Source organism: Notolepis coatsorum (genome assembly GCF_963971535.1).
Source record: "Notolepis coatsorum genome assembly, chromosome: 13".
Taxonomy (NCBI): Eukaryota; Metazoa; Chordata; class Actinopteri; order Aulopiformes; family Paralepididae; genus Notolepis; species Notolepis coatsorum.
The window spans coordinates 40581507-40599601 of NC_140177.1; the positions used below are offsets into that span (position 1 = coordinate 40581507).

General features: G+C 43.5%; 1 protein-coding gene across 1 annotated transcript in view; it reads right to left on the reverse strand.

The window, feature by feature from the left end:
• LOC311239530 (nucleoprotein TPR-like) overlaps positions 1-18095 on the reverse strand; it is a 226414-nt gene that overhangs the window by 94596 nt on the left and 113723 nt on the right. The window contains exons 26-35 of the mRNA XM_084327849.1: positions 17399-17602; positions 16539-16735; positions 14814-14961; positions 13438-13575; positions 10408-10539; positions 10118-10248; positions 8862-9072; positions 5814-5969; positions 2783-2896; positions 2405-2500 (exon numbers count right to left, since the gene is read on the reverse strand). Coding sequence (XP_084183975.1) covers positions 2405-2500; positions 2783-2896; positions 5814-5969; positions 8862-9072; positions 10118-10248; positions 10408-10539; positions 13438-13575; positions 14814-14961; positions 16539-16735; positions 17399-17602 — 1527 coding nt within the window. The remainder of the gene's footprint in view (positions 1-2404; positions 2501-2782; positions 2897-5813; positions 5970-8861; positions 9073-10117; positions 10249-10407; positions 10540-13437; positions 13576-14813; positions 14962-16538; positions 16736-17398; positions 17603-18095) is intronic.

Sequence of the window (18095 nt, forward strand, 5' to 3'; positions counted from 1 at the left end):
CTAACACACCCCCAAAATGTAAATCTCTGCGGGCTGCCGCCTAGGCTTGATTCACATGCAAATACAGTAATTACGCCCCCGTTTCATTGAAATAAAGTCCGTGAACAACCTATTTTTAAACAAAGGAATGATACTATTTTAGATATTCTAACTGTTCGTTTTTATAGTAAACAAGTACTTATACATTCAATTTATAATAATATGAAGGGAAAAAAAACACCAAAAAAATAAAAAAATAACTCTATAACGTCTAGACGAGAAGGGGGCGGGCCGAGTTGTGGTCAGTAGCGCTGCCAGGTGTCACATATATGAATTATGAATGCCATGGCGAAAAAAATGAAATATTGATCTCAATAACGCTGTACAGCGAGATCTGGCGGTCAAAGCATGGCGGGCAATAACGTGTTACAGCGTGAATGGCGGTGGATGTGTTAGGGGGATGCAGACCAGAGAAAGACGTTTGTCTTGTTTACATCAGGGTCCCCCATTTTCAATTCATAGTGACATTTATGACATACACAACATCATGACATTTATGGCATAGGGACATACATGACATACAGGTATATAGTACTGTTACATTTGTGAAATATGATATGCAAATATACAGTACTGTTACCCATAGATCCTAACATATATATATACATATACATATGATGGGGAGGAGACTGTACATTAGGAGGGGGTGGGTGGTAGAAAAGAAATACATATGGTGGGGTGAAGCTCTCATCGAACATCAACACAAACGTGTCCTTGTTTACATCCGTGAAGAGATTATTTTGGATGTAAGAGGCCAATCCAAACCTGGCTATGTAGGACGTTTTGTCTTTGCCGCATGTTAATGTCTTAGCGATTTCCGAGTCAGGCAACATAGCACGGAATACCTCTCCTAGTCCCTCATTGCCAGTGTAGGACTGGTGCTTTGCGACTGTTGAGAAACCACAGTACCTCAGCTTCAAGCGTTGGCATGGAGCTGAATGTTATCCAGACTTCTGTTGGTGCAGATGTTATAGTCCTACCTGAGATGGCGCAGCTGATGTGGAGGCAGGGGCCGAAAAGAAATGCGAAATAGTAGTTTGCAGGCGGGTTTTTAGTAGTAGTTTGCGACTCGACTGCTTTTTTTGTTGTTGCAGCGGGCCTCGTAATGGTCTTTGACTGGGACCAACCATGGCGCAAACAGTGGATTGTCGAGCCAGTTCTCGTTAAATTGGCACTTTGCCATATTAACGAGTGCAAATGCTAAACTAAACTAAACGTAACGTAACGTTAGCGTTGTCACTTCCGCTTCGCCTTGCTAACGTTAGCTAGACTCCGTTGCTGAAATAGTTCCCGGCCAACATAAGGACCTGTGTTGGTTCCGCCACATTCCGGTCTGCGTGATGCTACAACACGGTCAACACGGTCAATAAAAAGTCCCGACTTTATCTCCCGTTAACCGTTTTCCCCCAGATTTCATAATAAAACATAAGATGACATGGCATTTTATCTTTCCTGTCTATGGCATTTTTAAGACCTCTGAAAATGGATTTAAGACATTTTAAGACAAACGAAGGCCTTAATTATTGATAAACAAATTTAAGACTTTAAGACTTTTAAAGGATCCGTGGACACCCTGATTAAAGCTTTTAATTAGAGTATTTCCTTCGAGGGGGGGGGGGGGGCTACACTGGCACACACTACTTCCAGTGAATGACGCTAAGCTAGGCTAACAGTGCGGCTGTTCCCTAAGCCTAAGGTTCTAACAGGTCTACACTGAGATGTTCTAACAGGCCTACACTGAGAGGTTCTAACAGGCCTACACTGAGAGGTTCTAACAGGCCCATACTGTGAGGTTCTAACAGGCCTACACAGAGGTTCTAACAAGCCTACACTGAGAGGTTCTAACAGGCCTACACTGAGAGGTTCCAACATGCCTACACTGAGAGGTTCTAACAGGCCTACACTGAGAGGTTCTAACAGGCCTACACTGAGAGGTTCTAACAGGCCTACAGTACATTGTGAGGTTCTAACAGGCCTACACTGAGCGGTTCTAACAGGCCTACACTGAGAGGTTCTAACAGGCTTACACTGTGAGGTTCTAACAGGCCTACACTGTGAGGTTCTAACAGGCACATACTGTGAGGTTCTAACAGGCCTACACTGAGAGGTTCTAACAGGCCTACACTGTGAGGTTCTAACAGGCCTACACTGAGAGGTACTAACAGGCCTACACTGAGAGGTTCTAACAGGCCCATACTGTGAGGTTCTAACAGGCCTACACAGAGAGGTTCTAACAGGCCCATACTGTGAGGTTCTAACAGGCCTACACCAAGAGGTTCTAACAGGCCTACACTGAGAGGTTCTAACAGGCCTACACTGAGAGGTTCTAATCTAGCCTGGGTCTCAGGTATGATGTATGATTTACCTGCTGGTTCTGGGTCTTGGCTTGCTGAAGCTCCTTCTGGCTCTGGGTCAGTTGGTTCTGGATCTGGGTCTGGTTCTGGCTGAGCTGGTTCTGGACCTGTGATAGTAGCAGTAATGACATTGTGATTAGTTCTGGTGGAGTTTGGACTTGGGTCAAAAGAACAAGTGTCAAATCCAAACCCAGTTGGTCTTAGTGAGTCAGTACCTGTGTGAGTTGGGTCTGGTTCTAGTGGGTCAATACCTGTGAGTTGGGTCTGGTTCTAGTGGGTCAGTACCTGCGAGTTGGGTCTGGTTCTAGTGGGTCAGTACCTGTGTGAGTTGGGTCTGGTTCTAGTGGGTCAGTACCTGTGAGTTGGGTCTGGTTCTAGTGGGTCAGTACCTGTGTGAGTTGGGTCTGGTTCTGGCTCAGCTGGGTCTGGACATCTTGGAGCTGCTCCTTGGTTCTCTCGTTCTCCTGACGAACCTCCTCCAGAACCTGCTGAGCCTTCTGGACCTGGAGAGGAGAGAGAGAGACAGAGTGAGAGACTTCATCACCTCCTGTCATTCCCACCTGTCTGAAGAAGTCCACCATCATCCCTGTACCCAAAAAATCTACGCCCGCTTGCCTCAACGACTACCGCCCTGTAGCCCTCACCTCCATAGCCATGAAGTGCTTTGAGAAGCTAGTGAAGGGCTACATCTGTTCCTCTCTCCCCATCAACCTGGACCCTCTGCAATTTGCATATCGCCCCAACAGGTCCACGGAGGACGCCATAGCCCATGTGCTGCACACAGCAGCATCACACCTGGACAAGAGGCAGGGGAACTATGTGAGAATGCTGTTCATCGACTACAGCTCAGCATTCAATACCATAGTCCCCTCCAAACTCATAGCCAAGCTCAGGGACCTGGGCTTGAACTATGACCTGTGCCAGTGGGTCTTGGACTTCCTGACGGGCAGACCCCAGGTGGTAAGAGCCGGCAACTGCACCTCCTCATCCATCACGCTCAACATAGGGGCCCCCCAGGGCTGTGTTCTGAGCCCCCTCCTCTACTCCCTGTACACACATGACTGCGTAGCACAGCGGAACAACAACACCATCATCAAATTTGCTGATGACACAGTAGTGGTGGGCCTGATCTCTGCCAACGACGAAAGGGCCTACCTGGAAGAGGTAGAGAACCTGTCACAGTGGTGTCAGGAGAACTGCCTCTCCCTGAACGTCAGCAAAACAAAAGAGATGATTGTGGACTTCAGGAGGTCGGGGGTCAAGGACTACAGCCCCCTCAGCATCGACGGGGCACCGGTTGAGAGAGTGAACAGTTTCAAGTACCTCGGAGCCCACATATCCGAGGACTTGACATGGACCACACACATTGACAGTGTTGTGAAGAAGGCACGACAACGCCTCTACTTCCTCAGGCGCCTAAGGAAGTTCCAAGTCAGTCAGAAGATCCTTAGGAACTTCTACTCATGTACAATAGAGAGCATCCTGACCGGCAACATCACCTCCTGGTTTGGGAATAGCACTGCACAAGACCGTAGCAGACTACAAAGAGTGACACGTTCAGCCGAACGCACAATTGGAGGGGGGCTTCCCACCCTCCAGAACATTTACAACAAGCGGTGCAAGGGGAAGGCTAAGAGAATTATTAAGGACTCGAGCCACCCGAACAACTGCCTCTTTGAACTGCTGCGGTCAGGCAAGCGATACCGGAGTCTTAAGGCGAGCACAGAAAGACTCAGAAGAAGCTTCTATCCCCAGGCCATCAGGCTGCTAAACGAACAATAATCGCTAAACGAACAATAATCACTATGCAACAACCATCAAATGCACACAGCACACACACCCACACGCACACACTCACTCAAACAAACAACACACTGCAGCACCCACTCTCCACACTTTAGATCACACAAACACACTTACACTTTATATTTATTGATAAAGGATTTGCACTACAACTCGTACACCTACTGTGAATTGTACCTAAATTGCACCTCGTCCCATTTCTCCATTTCTGCCTTGCACTATATAGTATTGTATATTCGTACACTGCACAGTATTGTATATTGTATGGTAACTACGTCTATTCTGCATCGAACATTGTACATATGTCTAAACTGAACACTGTGACCTCTTTTTTTTACTTCTAATTTTACTATGTTTTATTTCATACTTATCTTGTCTTGCACAGTCTCTGGAGCGCAACAGTAAGAAGCATTTTGTACAAAAGTATTCTGTACTTCTGTATGACAACTATTAAAGAAACTTGAAACTTGAAACCTGTCTTCTGAGCCTCCTCTTTACTCCTGCTCACCTCCTCCTGTCTTCTCTGAGCCTCCTCTTTACTCCTGCTCACCGCCTGTCTTCTCTGAGCCTCCTCTTTACTCCTGCTCACCGCCTGTCTTCGCTGAGCCTCTTTACTCCTGCTCACCTCCTCCTGTCTTCTCTGAGCCTCCTCTTTACTCCTGCTCACCGCCTGTCTTCTCTGAGCCTCCTCTTTACTCCTGCTCACCTCCTCTTTACTCCTGCTCACCTCCTCCTGTCTTCTCTGAGCCTCCTCTTTACTCCTGCTCACCTCCTGTCTTCTCTGAGCCTCCTCTTTACTCCTGCTCACCTCCTGTCTTCTCTGAGCCTCCTCTTTACTCCTGCTCACATCCTGTCTTCTCTGAGCCTCCTCTTTACTCCTGCTCACCTCTTTACTCCTGCTCACCTCCTGTCTTCTCTGAGCCTCCTCTTTACTCCTGCTCACCTCCTCCTGTCTTCTTTGAGCCTCCTCTTTACTCCTGCTCACCTCCTCCTGTCTTCTCTGAGCCTCCTCTTTACTCCTGCTCACCTCCTCTTTACTCCTGCTCACCGCCTGTCTTCTCTGAGCCTCCTCTTTACTCCTGCTCACCGCCTGTCTTCTCTGAGCCTCCTCTTTACTCCTGCTCACCTCCTCCTGTCTTCTCTGAGCCTCCTCTTTACTCCTGCTCACCTCCTCCCGTCTTCTGAGCCTCCTCTTTACTCCTGCTCACCGCCTGTCTTCTCTGAGCCTCCTCTTTACTCCTGCTCACCTCCTCCTGTCTTCTCTGAGCCTCCTCTTTACTCCTGCTCACCTCCTCCCGTCTTCTGAGCCTCCTCTTTACTCCTGCTCACCTCCTCCTGTCTTCTCTGAGCCTCCTCTTTACTCCTGCTCACCGCCTGTCTTCTCTGAGCCTCCTCTTTACTCCTGCTCACCTCCTCCTGTCTTCTCTGAGCCTCCTCTTTACTCCTGCTCACCTCCTCCCGTCTTCTCTGAGCCTCCTCTTTACTCCTGCTCACCTCCTCCTGTCTTCTCTGAGCCTCCTCTTTACTCCTGCTCACCTCCCGTCTTCTCTGAGCCTCCTCTTTACTCCTGCTCACCTCCTCTTTACTCCTGCTCACCTCCTCTTTACTCCTGCTCACCTCCTCCTGTCTTTTCTGAGCCTCCTCTTTACTCCTGCTGGCCTCCTCCTTGGCCTTGGCGAGCTCCTCCTGGGCCTTGGTCAGCTCCTGCTGCACCTCCTGGCTGGGGCCTGCTGCTGCTGCTACTACTAGTTTAGCTGCTGTCTCCTCCACCAACTGGAACGAACACACACACACAGTAGAGGTTGAATACTTTATTATCTAAAGATGGTGAGTTAGTGTGTTGTGTTCATTCATAGGTAAAGACAGTAGAGGTTGAGTACTTTATTATCTAAAGATGGTGAATTAGTGTGTTGTGTTCATTCATAGTTAAAGACAGTAGAGGTTGAGTACTTTATTATCTAAAGATGGTAAGTTAGTGTGTTGTGTTCATTCATAGTTAAAGACAGTAGAGGTTGAATACTTATTATCTAAATAAAGTATGAATGTTGTGTTCATTCAGTTGAAGTGGCAATCCACAAGATCCAAAATTTTGTTTGTTTTGGTGATAAGCGATCAATGCTGTTCATAATCGTTTACGTAATAGTTAGTAGCAGCTGTAGGACAGTCTACCATCAGACCACGTGGTTAGTCAAAGTCAAAGTCAGCTTTATTGTCGCTTCTCATAATGTGCAAGACATACAGAGACATTTAATTGCGTTTCCCCCTTCCCACGGTGTATATAAAAAAATATCTAATATAAACATAAAGTAACATATAGGACACTATAAACATAAAGTAACATATGGGACACGATGTACACACACTATACAGGATAAACAGTGGCTAAAAAAATTAATGTATGATTGAAATAAATATAGGAGGTAAAAGAGAACTTAGTGCAAACCTTTTTAGCAGCAGTGGTACATAGTAAGTATAAATAATAAATAATGGCAGTAGAATACAATAATGGCAGTAAAATGGCAGTGAGATAATAGATATGGCAGTAAACTAATATAATGTAATGGCAGTAAAGTGGCAGTGAGTTTGTGAAGTGTTAGTGTGTGTCTCAGTGGGGGAGGGGGAGGGTTTAGTCCAGAGTCCAGAGACCACGTTAGTAGGACAGTCTACCATCAGACCACATGGTTAGTAGGACAGACCATGTGGTTAGTAGGAAAGATAACCATCAGACCATGTGGTTAGTAGGACAGACCACCATCAGACCACGTGGTTAGTAGGACAGACCACCATCAGACCACGTGGTTAGTAGGACAGACCACCATCAGACCACGTGGTTAGTAGGACAGTCTACCATCAGACCACATGGTTAGTAGGACAGTCTACCATCAGACCACGTGGTTAGTAGGACAGACCACCATCAGACCGTGTGGTTTCTCTAATTGTTTAAGTAGTGGTTAAGACCACATGGTTTCTCTAATTGACCTTCATTGTTTGTTTGTTGTATTGGTTGTCCTTTTTATTGTCTGTCAACTGACTGAGCTACTGGATACCTGAATTTCCCCAAGGGGATTAATAAAGTATCTATCTAATATCTATCTAGTCTAGTGGTGAAGACCACGTGGTTTCTCCAAGTGTTTAAGTAGTGGTTAAGACCATGTGGTTCCTCTAAGTGTTTAAGTAATAATAATAATAAATTAATTTTATATAGCGCCTTACATTAGGAATCTCAAAGCGCTCAAAGTAGTGGTGAAGACCATGTGGTTTCTCTAAATGTTTAAGTAGTGGTTAAGACCATGTGGTTACTCTAAGTGTTTAAGTAGTGGTGAAGACCACATGGTTTCTCTAAGTGTTTAAGTAGTGGTGAAGACCACGTGGTTCCTCTAAGTCAGGGGTGGCCAACCCGCGGCTCGCGAGCCCGTCAATGTGCGGCTCTTCCATCCATGTCACTCATTCCATAAGGACGTAGAATAAACATTTACAACTTTTTTTTTTAAATGGTCCATTTGCATGTTCTTGGTATCTGAATCTAGGGACATATATGGATCAGTGTCAGAAAAAATAGTGTGTCTGTTACTAGGCTTGAGTAAATTGTAATGAACCAAAGGAGAATATCAATTCTATTTAAAAATAATAATAATAATCTTTGACTGTGAATAACACCATGCTAAAATTGACCAGACCTGAAAAATCTAAGCAAATGAATAAAGGGAAGATGATTAAATAGAAGGTTTTGTAGATACAGTACTGAATTCTGCCATCTTTTTTATAATGTAAATTTCTCCACCATTTTTCATCGTATTGCAACACCGTTTTTTGCAAGACGTTCACAGAAAGGTAGAGAAACTAACTGCTTTCTGTTTTATGGCAATAACGTGCAGGTTTGTGGGAGATAATCCCAAAAAATAAGAAATAAAAAAAGTTAATCCAGAAGTCAGATGATTGACAGTGTGAGCTGGGTAGGGTCGTTTTTCGAAATTCAAAAGCCCTGAGTCTCTTCCTTCAAAAGACTACACTCACTTTTGGCTGCTCCACTTCCTCCTGTCAATATGCGGCGGTTTCCGACTCAATGCCCTGAGATTTCTATAATCTTATATTTCACTAATAACAGTTAAAATAATTGGTAAACAAATGTAATGCTGAAAATATACACTTTTACTGTATATCTCAGGCTTAATAGGTTAACCCTGTGAGGCCCAAATTAAAAAGACATTAGCAACTTCAGAGGCCAGAGGGTGGGACATATAAACACATTTACTATCAAATAGCATTGTGAGGCTGAACAACAGGACCAATTGACTATACATGTGCTTACATTTTTTTTAAATAAACATTATTTTTTTAAATGGCTAAAAGTGATTTTGTAATTTTGCAACCGTGGGTCTCACAGGGTACTTTTAACCCTGTGAGGCCCAAATAAAAAAGACATTAGCAACTTCAGAGGCCAGAGGGTGAGACCTATAAACACATGAAGGGTGCCGTGAGGAAAAAAAGGTTGAGAAACGCTGGTATATGGTGTGGCTCTTTGTGGTACCACAGTCATTTTTATGGCTCTTAGTCTCTGACTGGTTGGCCACCCCTGCTCTAAGTGTTTAAGTAGTAGTTAAGACCATGTGGTTCCTCTAAATGTTTAAGTAGTAGTTAAGACCATGTGGTTCCTCTTATCCCCACCTTGTCATGCTGAACCTTGAGCTCTTCATACTGGGTCTTGTAGCGCCGTCCGATCTTCTTGACCTGGGTGATGTTCTTGTTCTTCTCCAGCAGGTCTATGGTTTTAGCCTCTAGTTCCTTCTTCACCGTGTCCCGCTCCGCCACCAACTTGTTCAGAGAGTCTCTGAGAGCCTGGAGCTGAGACTGGGCCGACGTACTGGTGGCACTGGTCCTAAAGAACGGACGTGATTGTAAATATGTTTGATATCATCGTCAGCATAGAGTCTCTCCAAGAGTCTCAGAGGCTCCGTCCACACGGTTAATGGAGTAAACATGGTCATCTCTGTCTTCTGTCCTTCTCTACCCTTTCCTGTGAATATTAACATTATACTAGGTTATAGACTAGGTAAAAGGTCTTTGAGGTCACATATGTTCGGAGGGGGTGAACTTTTGAAACCGAAGGATACGTTACTGTCCGCAAAGCTGTTGTTTCTGCAAAGACACAATTATGTTACGTTCTAATTAAAGTATGGACAAACTGACAGTAATACGTACTGTAATACCTAATTTCCATCCGCTCAGTGACGGATCAATACAGTACAGCCTAACCATGTTTTCATGCATTCCTCTATGACCACACATGTATTGATATTGGCCGGTAAATTTGAATCTTTGCCAAGAAAATTGCTAGCAGAACCCTGCTTCCAACCTACCGTAATTCCTCTAATAGTAACCCCGGCTTGTATTTGTTTCAACTGTAGCGGGTACCAGGCTTGTATTAGGAGGAGGCCTGTATAAGAGGGAGGCCTATATTTCAAATTTTCAAACGGATCATAATGAATAAATCAACATTTTGTGTCAGTTTGAACCCAGTCAAATGTACTGGGTTCATTTATTGAAACCAAGTACTGTATGAAATAGTAAACAGTCCAATTACAGGTGGTCACTGGTCATTTCAACGTTTTCAAAGTGAAATCAAGTAACTAGCTCAGTATGCAGCTCAGTATATTAGTAACCCGGCTTGTATTAGGAGGCCGGCTTATAATTGCTTAGCTCAAGAGCGCACCTGGCCATTAATAGAGACCCGGCTTGTATTTGAGACCCGGTTACTATTAGAGGAATTACGGTATACAGTTCAAAGCCATGATCACCAACTACCGCGTTTTCTTGTTTTTATCTTTATCTTGTAAGATGTTTTTAATCTTTTGTCTTGTTTATTTATTATTTGTTAGGCCAAAAATGTATATACTAATATATTATATATATATATAGCTTACCTGGCCAGTTCAGTCTTCAGTCTGGCAATCTCCTCAGTCAGCTGGCCGATACGTCTCTGTTGAGCTTCTTTCTCATTGGTCAGTTTCTGTCTCTCCTCTACATCACTGTCCTTCTGCTGATTGGTCAGGAGCTGGAACACACGCACACATGTGAATATGTTATCTAGGTCTACATGAAGTGAAACACTGAAGTGGTTGAGATGTTCACCTGGGCTCTGTTCTTCCAGTGTATTATCTAGGTCTACATGAAGTGAAAAACTGTGAAGTGGTTGATATGTTGAGATGTTTACCTGGGCTCTGTTCTTCCAGCGCCGCATGTCTTCATCCAGGATCCTGTTCTCAGCCTGAAGAGAACCACATCGCTCAGAGAGCTGACTGAGACAGTGCTGCAGAGGACTGATATCTGCCTGGAGCTTAGACACCTAGAGAGAGAGAGATACATTAGTAATCAGTCAGCTGTAGTAGCAGTAATGGTAGTAATAGTAGTAGTAGCAGCAGTAGTAGTAATAGTAGTAGTATTAGTAGTAGCAGCAGTAGTAGCAACAGTAGTAGTGCTGGTGGTAGTAGTAGTAGTAGTAGTAGTAGTAGTAGTAGTAGTAGTAGTAGTAGTAATATTAGTATTAGTGCTGGTGGTGGTAGTAGTAGTAGTAGTAGTAATATTAGTATTAGTGCTGGTGGTAGTAGTAGTAGTAGTAGTAATATTAGTATTAGTGCTGGTGGTAGTAGTAGTAATAGTAGTATTAGTGCTGGTGGTAGTAGTAGTAATAGTAGTATTAGTATTAGTGCTGGTGGTAGTAGTAGTAATAGTAGTATTAGTATTGGTGCTGGTGGTAGTAATAGTAGTATTAGTGCTGGTGGTAGTAGTAGTAGTAGTAATATTAGTATTAGTGCTGGTGGTAGTAGTAGTAGTAGTAGTAGTAGTAGTAGTAGTAATATTAGTATTGGTGCTGGTGGTGGTAGTAGTAATAGTATTAGTGCTGGTGGTAGTAGTAGTAATAGTAGTATTAGTATTGGTGCTGGTGGTAGTAATAGTAGTAATATTAGTGCTGGTGGTAGTAGTAGTAGTAGTAGTAGTAGTAGTAGTAGTAATATTAGTATTAGTGCTGGTGGTAGTAGTAGTAATATTAGTATTGGTGCTGGTGGTGGTAGTAGTAGTAGTAGTAATATTAGTATTAGTGCTGGTGGTAGTAGTAGTAATAGTAGTATTAGTGCTGGTGGTAGTAGTAGTAGTAGTAGTAGTAGTAGTAGTAGTAGTAATATTAGTATTAGTGCTGGTGGTAGTAGTAGTAGTAGTAATATTAGTGCTGGTGGTAGTAGTAGTAATAGTAGTATTAGTGCTGGTGGTGGTAGTAGTAGTAATAGTAGTAATAGTGCTGGTGGTAGTAGTAGTAATATTAGTATTAGTGCTGGTGGTAGTAGTAGTAATAGTAGTATTAGTGCTGGTGGTGGTAGTAGTAGTAGTAGTAATATTAGTATTAGTGCTGGTGGTAGTAGTAGTAATAGTAGTATTAGTGCTGGTAGTAGTAGTAGTAGTAGTATTAGTGCTGGTGGTGGTAGTAGTAGTAATAGTAGTAATAGTGCTGGTGGTAGTAGTAGTATTAGTGCTGGTGGTAGTAGTAGTAATAGTAATATTAGTATTAGTGCTGGTGGTAGTAGTAATAGTGCTGGTGGTAGTAGTAGTAATAGTAATATTAGTATTAGTGCTGGTGGTAGTAGTAGTAATATTAGTGCTGGTGGTAGTAGTAGTAATAGTAGTAATAGTGCTGGTGGTAGTAGTAGTAATTATAGTATTAGTGCTGGTGGTGGTAGTAGTAATAGTAGTAATAGTGCTGGTGGTAGTAGTAGTAATAGTGCTGGTGGTAGTAGTAGTAATAGTAATATTAGTATTAGTGCTGGTGGTAGTAGTAGTAGTAATATTAGTGCTGGTGGTAGTAGTAGTAGTAGTAGTAATAGTAGTATTAGTGCTGGTGGTAGTAGTAGTAATAATAGTATTAGTGCTGGTGGTAGTAGTAGTAATAGTAGTAGTATTAGTGCTGGTGGTAGTAGTAGTATTAGTGCTGGTGGTAGTAGTAGTAGTAGTAATAGTAATATTAGTGCTGGTGGTAGTAGTAGTAATAGTAGTATTAGTGCTGGTGGTAGTAGTAGTAGTATTAGTGCTGGTGGTGGTAGTAGTAATAGTAGTAGTATTAGTGCTGGTGGTGGTAGTAGTAATAGTAGTAGTATTAGTGCTGGTGGTAGTAGTAGTAATAGTAGTATTAGTGCTGGTGGTGGTAGTAGTAATAGTAGTATTAGTGCTGGTGGTAGTAGTAGTAGTAGTATTAGTGCTGCTGGTGGTAGTAGTAATAGTAGTATTAGTGCTGGTGGTAGTAGTAGTAGTAGTATTAGTGCTGCTGGTGGTAGTAGTAATAGTAGTATTAGTGCTGGTAGTAGTAGTAGTAGTATTAGTGCTGCTGGTGGTAGTAGTAATACATTTACATTTACATTTAGTCATTTAGCTGACGCTTTTATCCAAAGCGACTTACAAGTTCTGTGCGACAAGACAGCAAGAAGGGTATAACTCTATCAGCTGAGTAACAATGTTCATCAAAGTGTTGCGTGTTACAGTGTAGGTTAGTTTATTAGGACAAGTGCATGACATTAAGGTTAGTCGGGGTTAGATTTTTTTTTATTTTTTTTTTTATTTTTTTTTTTTTTAATAGTAGTAGTATTAGTGCTGGTGGTGGTAGTAGTAATAGTAGTAGTATTAGTGCTGGTAGTAGTAGTAGTAATAGTAGTATTAGTGCTGGTGGTGGTAGTAGTAATAGTAGTAGTATTAGTGCTGGTGGTAGTAGTAGTAATAGTAGTATTAGTGCTGGTGGTGGTAGTAGTAATAGTAGTAGTATTAGTGCTGGTGGTAGTAGTAATAGTAGTATTAGTGCTGGTGGTAGTAGTAGTAATAGTAGTATTAGTGCTGGTGGTGGTAGTAGTAATAGTAGTATTAGTGCTGGTGGTAGTAGTAATAGTAGTATTAGTGGTGGTGGTGGTAGTAGTAGTAGTAGTAGTAATATTAGTATTAGTGCTGGTGGTGGTAGTAGTAGTAGTGTAGTAGTAGTATTAGTGCTGGTGGTAGTAGTAGTAGTAGTGCTGGTGGTGGTAGTAGTAGTAGTAGTAGTAGTAGTAGTAGTAGTAGTAGTAGTAGTAGTAGTAGTAGTGGTAGTATTAATAGTAGTAATAGTAGTAGTAGTAGTAGTGCTGGTGGTAGTAGTAATAGTGCTGGTGGTAGTAGTAGTAGTGCTGGTAGTAGTAATACTAATAATAATAGTAGTAGTTGTACTGGTTACCTTGGCCTGGGTCTGTTGAAGCTCTCTCTCCAGTCTGTCTCGGTCTAGTTTCAACATCCTGTTGGCCTCCTGGACGACAGAAACACTCTCCATCTTCTTCAGCTGGGCCTCCTGCTGAGACAGGCTCCTCATTGTAGCCTAGCAGAGTGGCAGTCAGATGGGTAGTCAGACGGGGAGTCAGACAGGTAGTCAGACAGACCGGTAGTCAGACAGACAGACAGGTAAGTCTCCCTCCCCCTACCTGCATCCCCAGTGTCAATCCCCTTCCTACTTACATTCCTCTCGGTGTTCATCCCTCCATCCAACCTGCATATTTTCTCAATGTTCATCCCTCCATCCTACCTGCATCTTTTCTCAGTGTGCATCCCTCCCTTCTACCTGCATCTTTTCTCAGTGTGCATCCCTCCCTTCTACCTGCATCTTTTCTCAGTGCGCATCCCTCCCTTCTACCTGCATCTTTTCTCAGTGTGCATCCCTCCCTTCTACCTGCATCTTTTCTCAGTGTTATCCCTCCATCCTACCTGCATCTTTTCTCAGTGTGCATCCCTCCCTTCTACCTGCATCTTTTCTCAGTGTGCATCCCTCCCTTCTACCTGCATCTTTTCTCAGTGTTATCCCTCCCTCCTACCTGCATCTTTTCTCAGTGTTATCCCTCCATCCTACCTGCATCTTTTCTCAGTGTTATCCCTCCATCCTACCTGCATCTTTTCTCAGTGTGCATCCCTCCCTTCTACCTGCATCTTTTCTCAGTGTTATCCCTCCATCCTACCTGCATCTTTTCTCAGTGTTATCCCTCCATCCTACCTGCATCTTCTCTGTGTTCACCCCTCCCTCCTACCTGCATCTTCTCCGTGTTCACCCCTCCCTCCTACCTGCATCTTCTGTGTTCACCCCTCCCTCCTACCTGCATCTTCTCTGTGTTCACCCCTCCCTCCTACTTGCATCTTCTCTGTGTTCACCCCTCCCTCCTACCTGCATCTTCTCTGTGTTCACCCCTCCCTCCTACCTGCATCTTCTCTGTGTTCACCCCTCCCTCCTACCTGCATCTTCTCTGTGTTCACCCCTCCCTCCTATCTGCATCTTCTCTGTGTTCACCCCTCCCTCCTACCTGCATCTTCTCTGTGTTCACCCCTCCCTCCTACCTGCATCTTCTCTGTGTTCACCCCTCCCTCCTACCTGCATCTTCTCTGTGTTCACCCCTCCCTCCTACCTGCATCTTCTGTGTTCACACCTCCATCCTACCTGCATATTCTGTGTTCACCCCTCCCTCCTACCTGCATCTTCTCTGTGTTCACCCCTCCCTCCTACCTGCATCTTCTCTGTGTTCACCCCTCCCTCCTACCTGCATCTTCTCTGTGTTCACCCCTCCCTCCTACCTGCATCTTCTCTCTCTCAGAGTTCAGTGAGTCCTGCAGGTCCTTCAGTTCCTTCTCCTGATGTTCCACTCTCTGTTTATGGCGCAGAGTCTCTCCTTCCAACACCTCACACTGCGTCAGTGCTATCTCCTTCTCACGGCGCACAAACCTACACACACAAAAACACATATATGTGGTGGTAGTACATATTTTTAAGTAGTAGTAGTAACAGTAGTAGTAGTAGTAGTAGTAGCAACAGCAATAGCAGTAGTAGTAATAATAGTAGTAGTAGTAGTAGTAATAGCAGTAGTAGTAGTAATAGCAATAGTAGTAACAGTAGTAGTAACAGCAGTAGTAGTAATAATAATAATAGTAGTAGTAGTAGTAACAGTAGTAGTAGTAGTAATAGCAATAGTAGTAACAGCAGTAGTAGTAGTAATAATAATAATAGTAGTAGTAGTAACAGTAGTAGTAGCAGCAGTAATAACAGTAGTAGTAGTAATAACAGTAGTAGTAGTAGCAGTAATAACAGTAGTAGTAGTAGTAGTAGTAGTAGTAGTAGTAGTAGTAGTAGTAGTAGTAGTAGCAGTAATAACAGTAGTAGTAGCAGCAGTAGTAGTAATAATAATAGTAGTAGTAGTAGTAACAGTAGTAGTAGCAGCAGTAATAACAGTAGTAGTAGTAATAACAGTAGTAGTAGTAGCAGTAATAACAGTAGTAGTAGTAGTAGTAGTAGTAGTAGTAGTAGTAATAACAGTAGTAGTAGTAGTAGTAGTAGTAGTAGTAGTAGTAGTAGTAGTAGTAGTAGTAGTAGTAGTAGTAGTAGCAGCAGTAGTAGTAGTAGTAATAATAACAGTAGTAGTAGTAATAACAGTAGTAGTAGTAATAACAGTAGTAGTAGTAGTAGTAGTAGTAGTAGTAATAATAACAGTAGTAGTAGTAGTAGTAGTAGTAGTAGTAGTAGTAGTAGTAGCAGCAGTAGTAGTAGTAGTAATAATAACAGTAGTAGTAGTAGTAGTAGTAGTAGTAGTAGTAGTAGTAGTAGCAGTAGTAGTAATAACAGTAGTAGTAGTAGTAGTAATAACAGTAGTAGTAGTAGTAGTAGTAGTAGTAGTAGTAGTAGTAGTAGTAGTAGTAGTAATAACAGTAGTAATAGTAGTAGTAGCAGTAATAACAGTAGTAGTAGTAATAACAACAGTAGTAGTAATAACAGTAGCAGTAGTAGTTGTAGTAATAACAGTAGTAGTACACACACAGAGAAAGAGACATATATAATCAGGGTATCTGCAGGTTTCAACAAGTTAGATTTAAGACTTTTTAAAGACTTTTAGAATAAGAATTGGAGAGCATAATTCAATACCAATTTCACGACCATATTACACAAAGCGACACTGAACTGGCGGCTGCACTTGCGCACCAATTTAAATTCTTGCATGTTCCATACAAGCTCTCACCAGACGCACCAAGCTCCCGGTAGCCCCGCAAAAAAAACAATGACTCGACTATAAAAACATTTAATCTATTTTATATTAATGAATCTTCAGACAGCCTGGCTGCCCCCGAAAAATGTAATACATGTGCAAATTAAATGTAAGACTTTTTAATACCTTTTAATGCCTTAAATTGAGAATTATGAATTTAATACTTTTCAATATCCCGCAGACACCCTGATAATACACCCGTTTGAACAGTACATTCAACATCCTGAGTGTAGACTAGTTCTACATGAGCATAAACTAGTTCTACCTGAGAATCTCCAGGACCTGCTCTGTGGTCTTCCCCTCCTCACTGAAAGACAGGTTGAGCTGGTGCTGCTGTTGTTGATTATGCTGCTGCTGTTGTTGTTGTTTACTCTTAGATGCCATGTCATCCATCTGTTTGTGGAGCAGAGAATTCTGCTTCCCTAACTCGACACAACGGCGACTCTGATTGGACAGGTCCTCCTGTGGGGGGCAAGGATAGGACAGGGTCAAGACCAATCACACGCGAAATCAAACCCTGTGACGTTCACAGTAGACGACCACTGGCACGGCGAGGGTTAAGATCCACCCAGCCAATAGGAGGCTCTGAATGCCACTCTACAGACTTTCTCACCAATATAAGATAAGATATTCCTTTATTGATCCCCTTGGGGAAATTTGGGCATCATAGCAGCAAGGGGAGGGGGGAGGGGGGGGTACAGGTATGGGCAGGGTAATAGTTGAAAGACATAAATATAGGCAATAAAATTTTATCTGAATATAAAAATACGAGGAAAATAAATAAAATAAAATAATTAACTCAAGCTTCTGGTAAATCAGTATTCTCTAGAACTGTATTATAATATAATATATAATACTTATTATTGAATATCAGCACTAAATATCAGCTACTGGCTGCTTCAACCTAAAGATAAATCTTAGTATCGGCCTTTAAAACCCCATGTTCTCCTCTGCCCGACCCTCCTGTCCTCCTCTCCTCTCCTCTCCTCTCCTCTCCTCTCCTCTCCTCTCCCCACCCTCCTCTCCTCTCCTCTCCTCTCCTCTCCTCTTCCAACCCTCTCCTCTGCTCCACCCTCCTTTCCTCCTCTCCGCTCTCCACCCTTCTCTCCTCTCCTCTCCTCTTACCTTCAGTCCTTTCTCCGTGGAGGTCCAGGTAGTGGTCTTCTCCTGCAGGAGGGAGGAGGTTTTGTTGAGCTGCTCCTCCAGCTCCTTCCTCCTGGCATCTCCTTGCGGCACCTGTTTCTTCACCTCCTGCAGCACCACCACGTCGGCTGCGTGCAGCATCAACTCACGTTCATACTTGGCCTGTGCCTCCCCTGCCAGCTTAGTCTAGGAGAGGAGGTGAGAGACAGAGGAGAGGAGGAGGTGAGAGACAGAGGAGAGGAGGAGAGGAGAGGAGGAGGTGAGAGAGACAGGAGGAGGTGAGAGAGACAGAGAGGAGGAGGAGGTGGTGAGAGAGACAGAGAGGAGGTGGTGAGAGAGACACAGGAGGAGGCGAGAGAGACAGAGAGGAGCAGGAGGTGAGAGAGACAGATAGGAGAAGGAGGTGGTGAGAGACAGGAGGAGGTGAGAGAGACAGAGAGGAGGAGGAGGAGGCAAGACAGAGAGGAGAGAGGAGCAGCTGAGAGAGACAGAGAGGAGGAGGATGTGAGAGAGACACAGGAGGAGGCGAGAGACAGAGAGGAGGAGGTGGTGAGAGAGACAGAGGGGAGGAGGTGGTGAGAGAGACAGAGGAGGAAAATGTGAGAGACAGAGAGGAGGAGGAGGTGAGAGACAGAGAGGAGAGAGAGACAGAGGAGGAGGATGTGAGAGACAGAGAGGA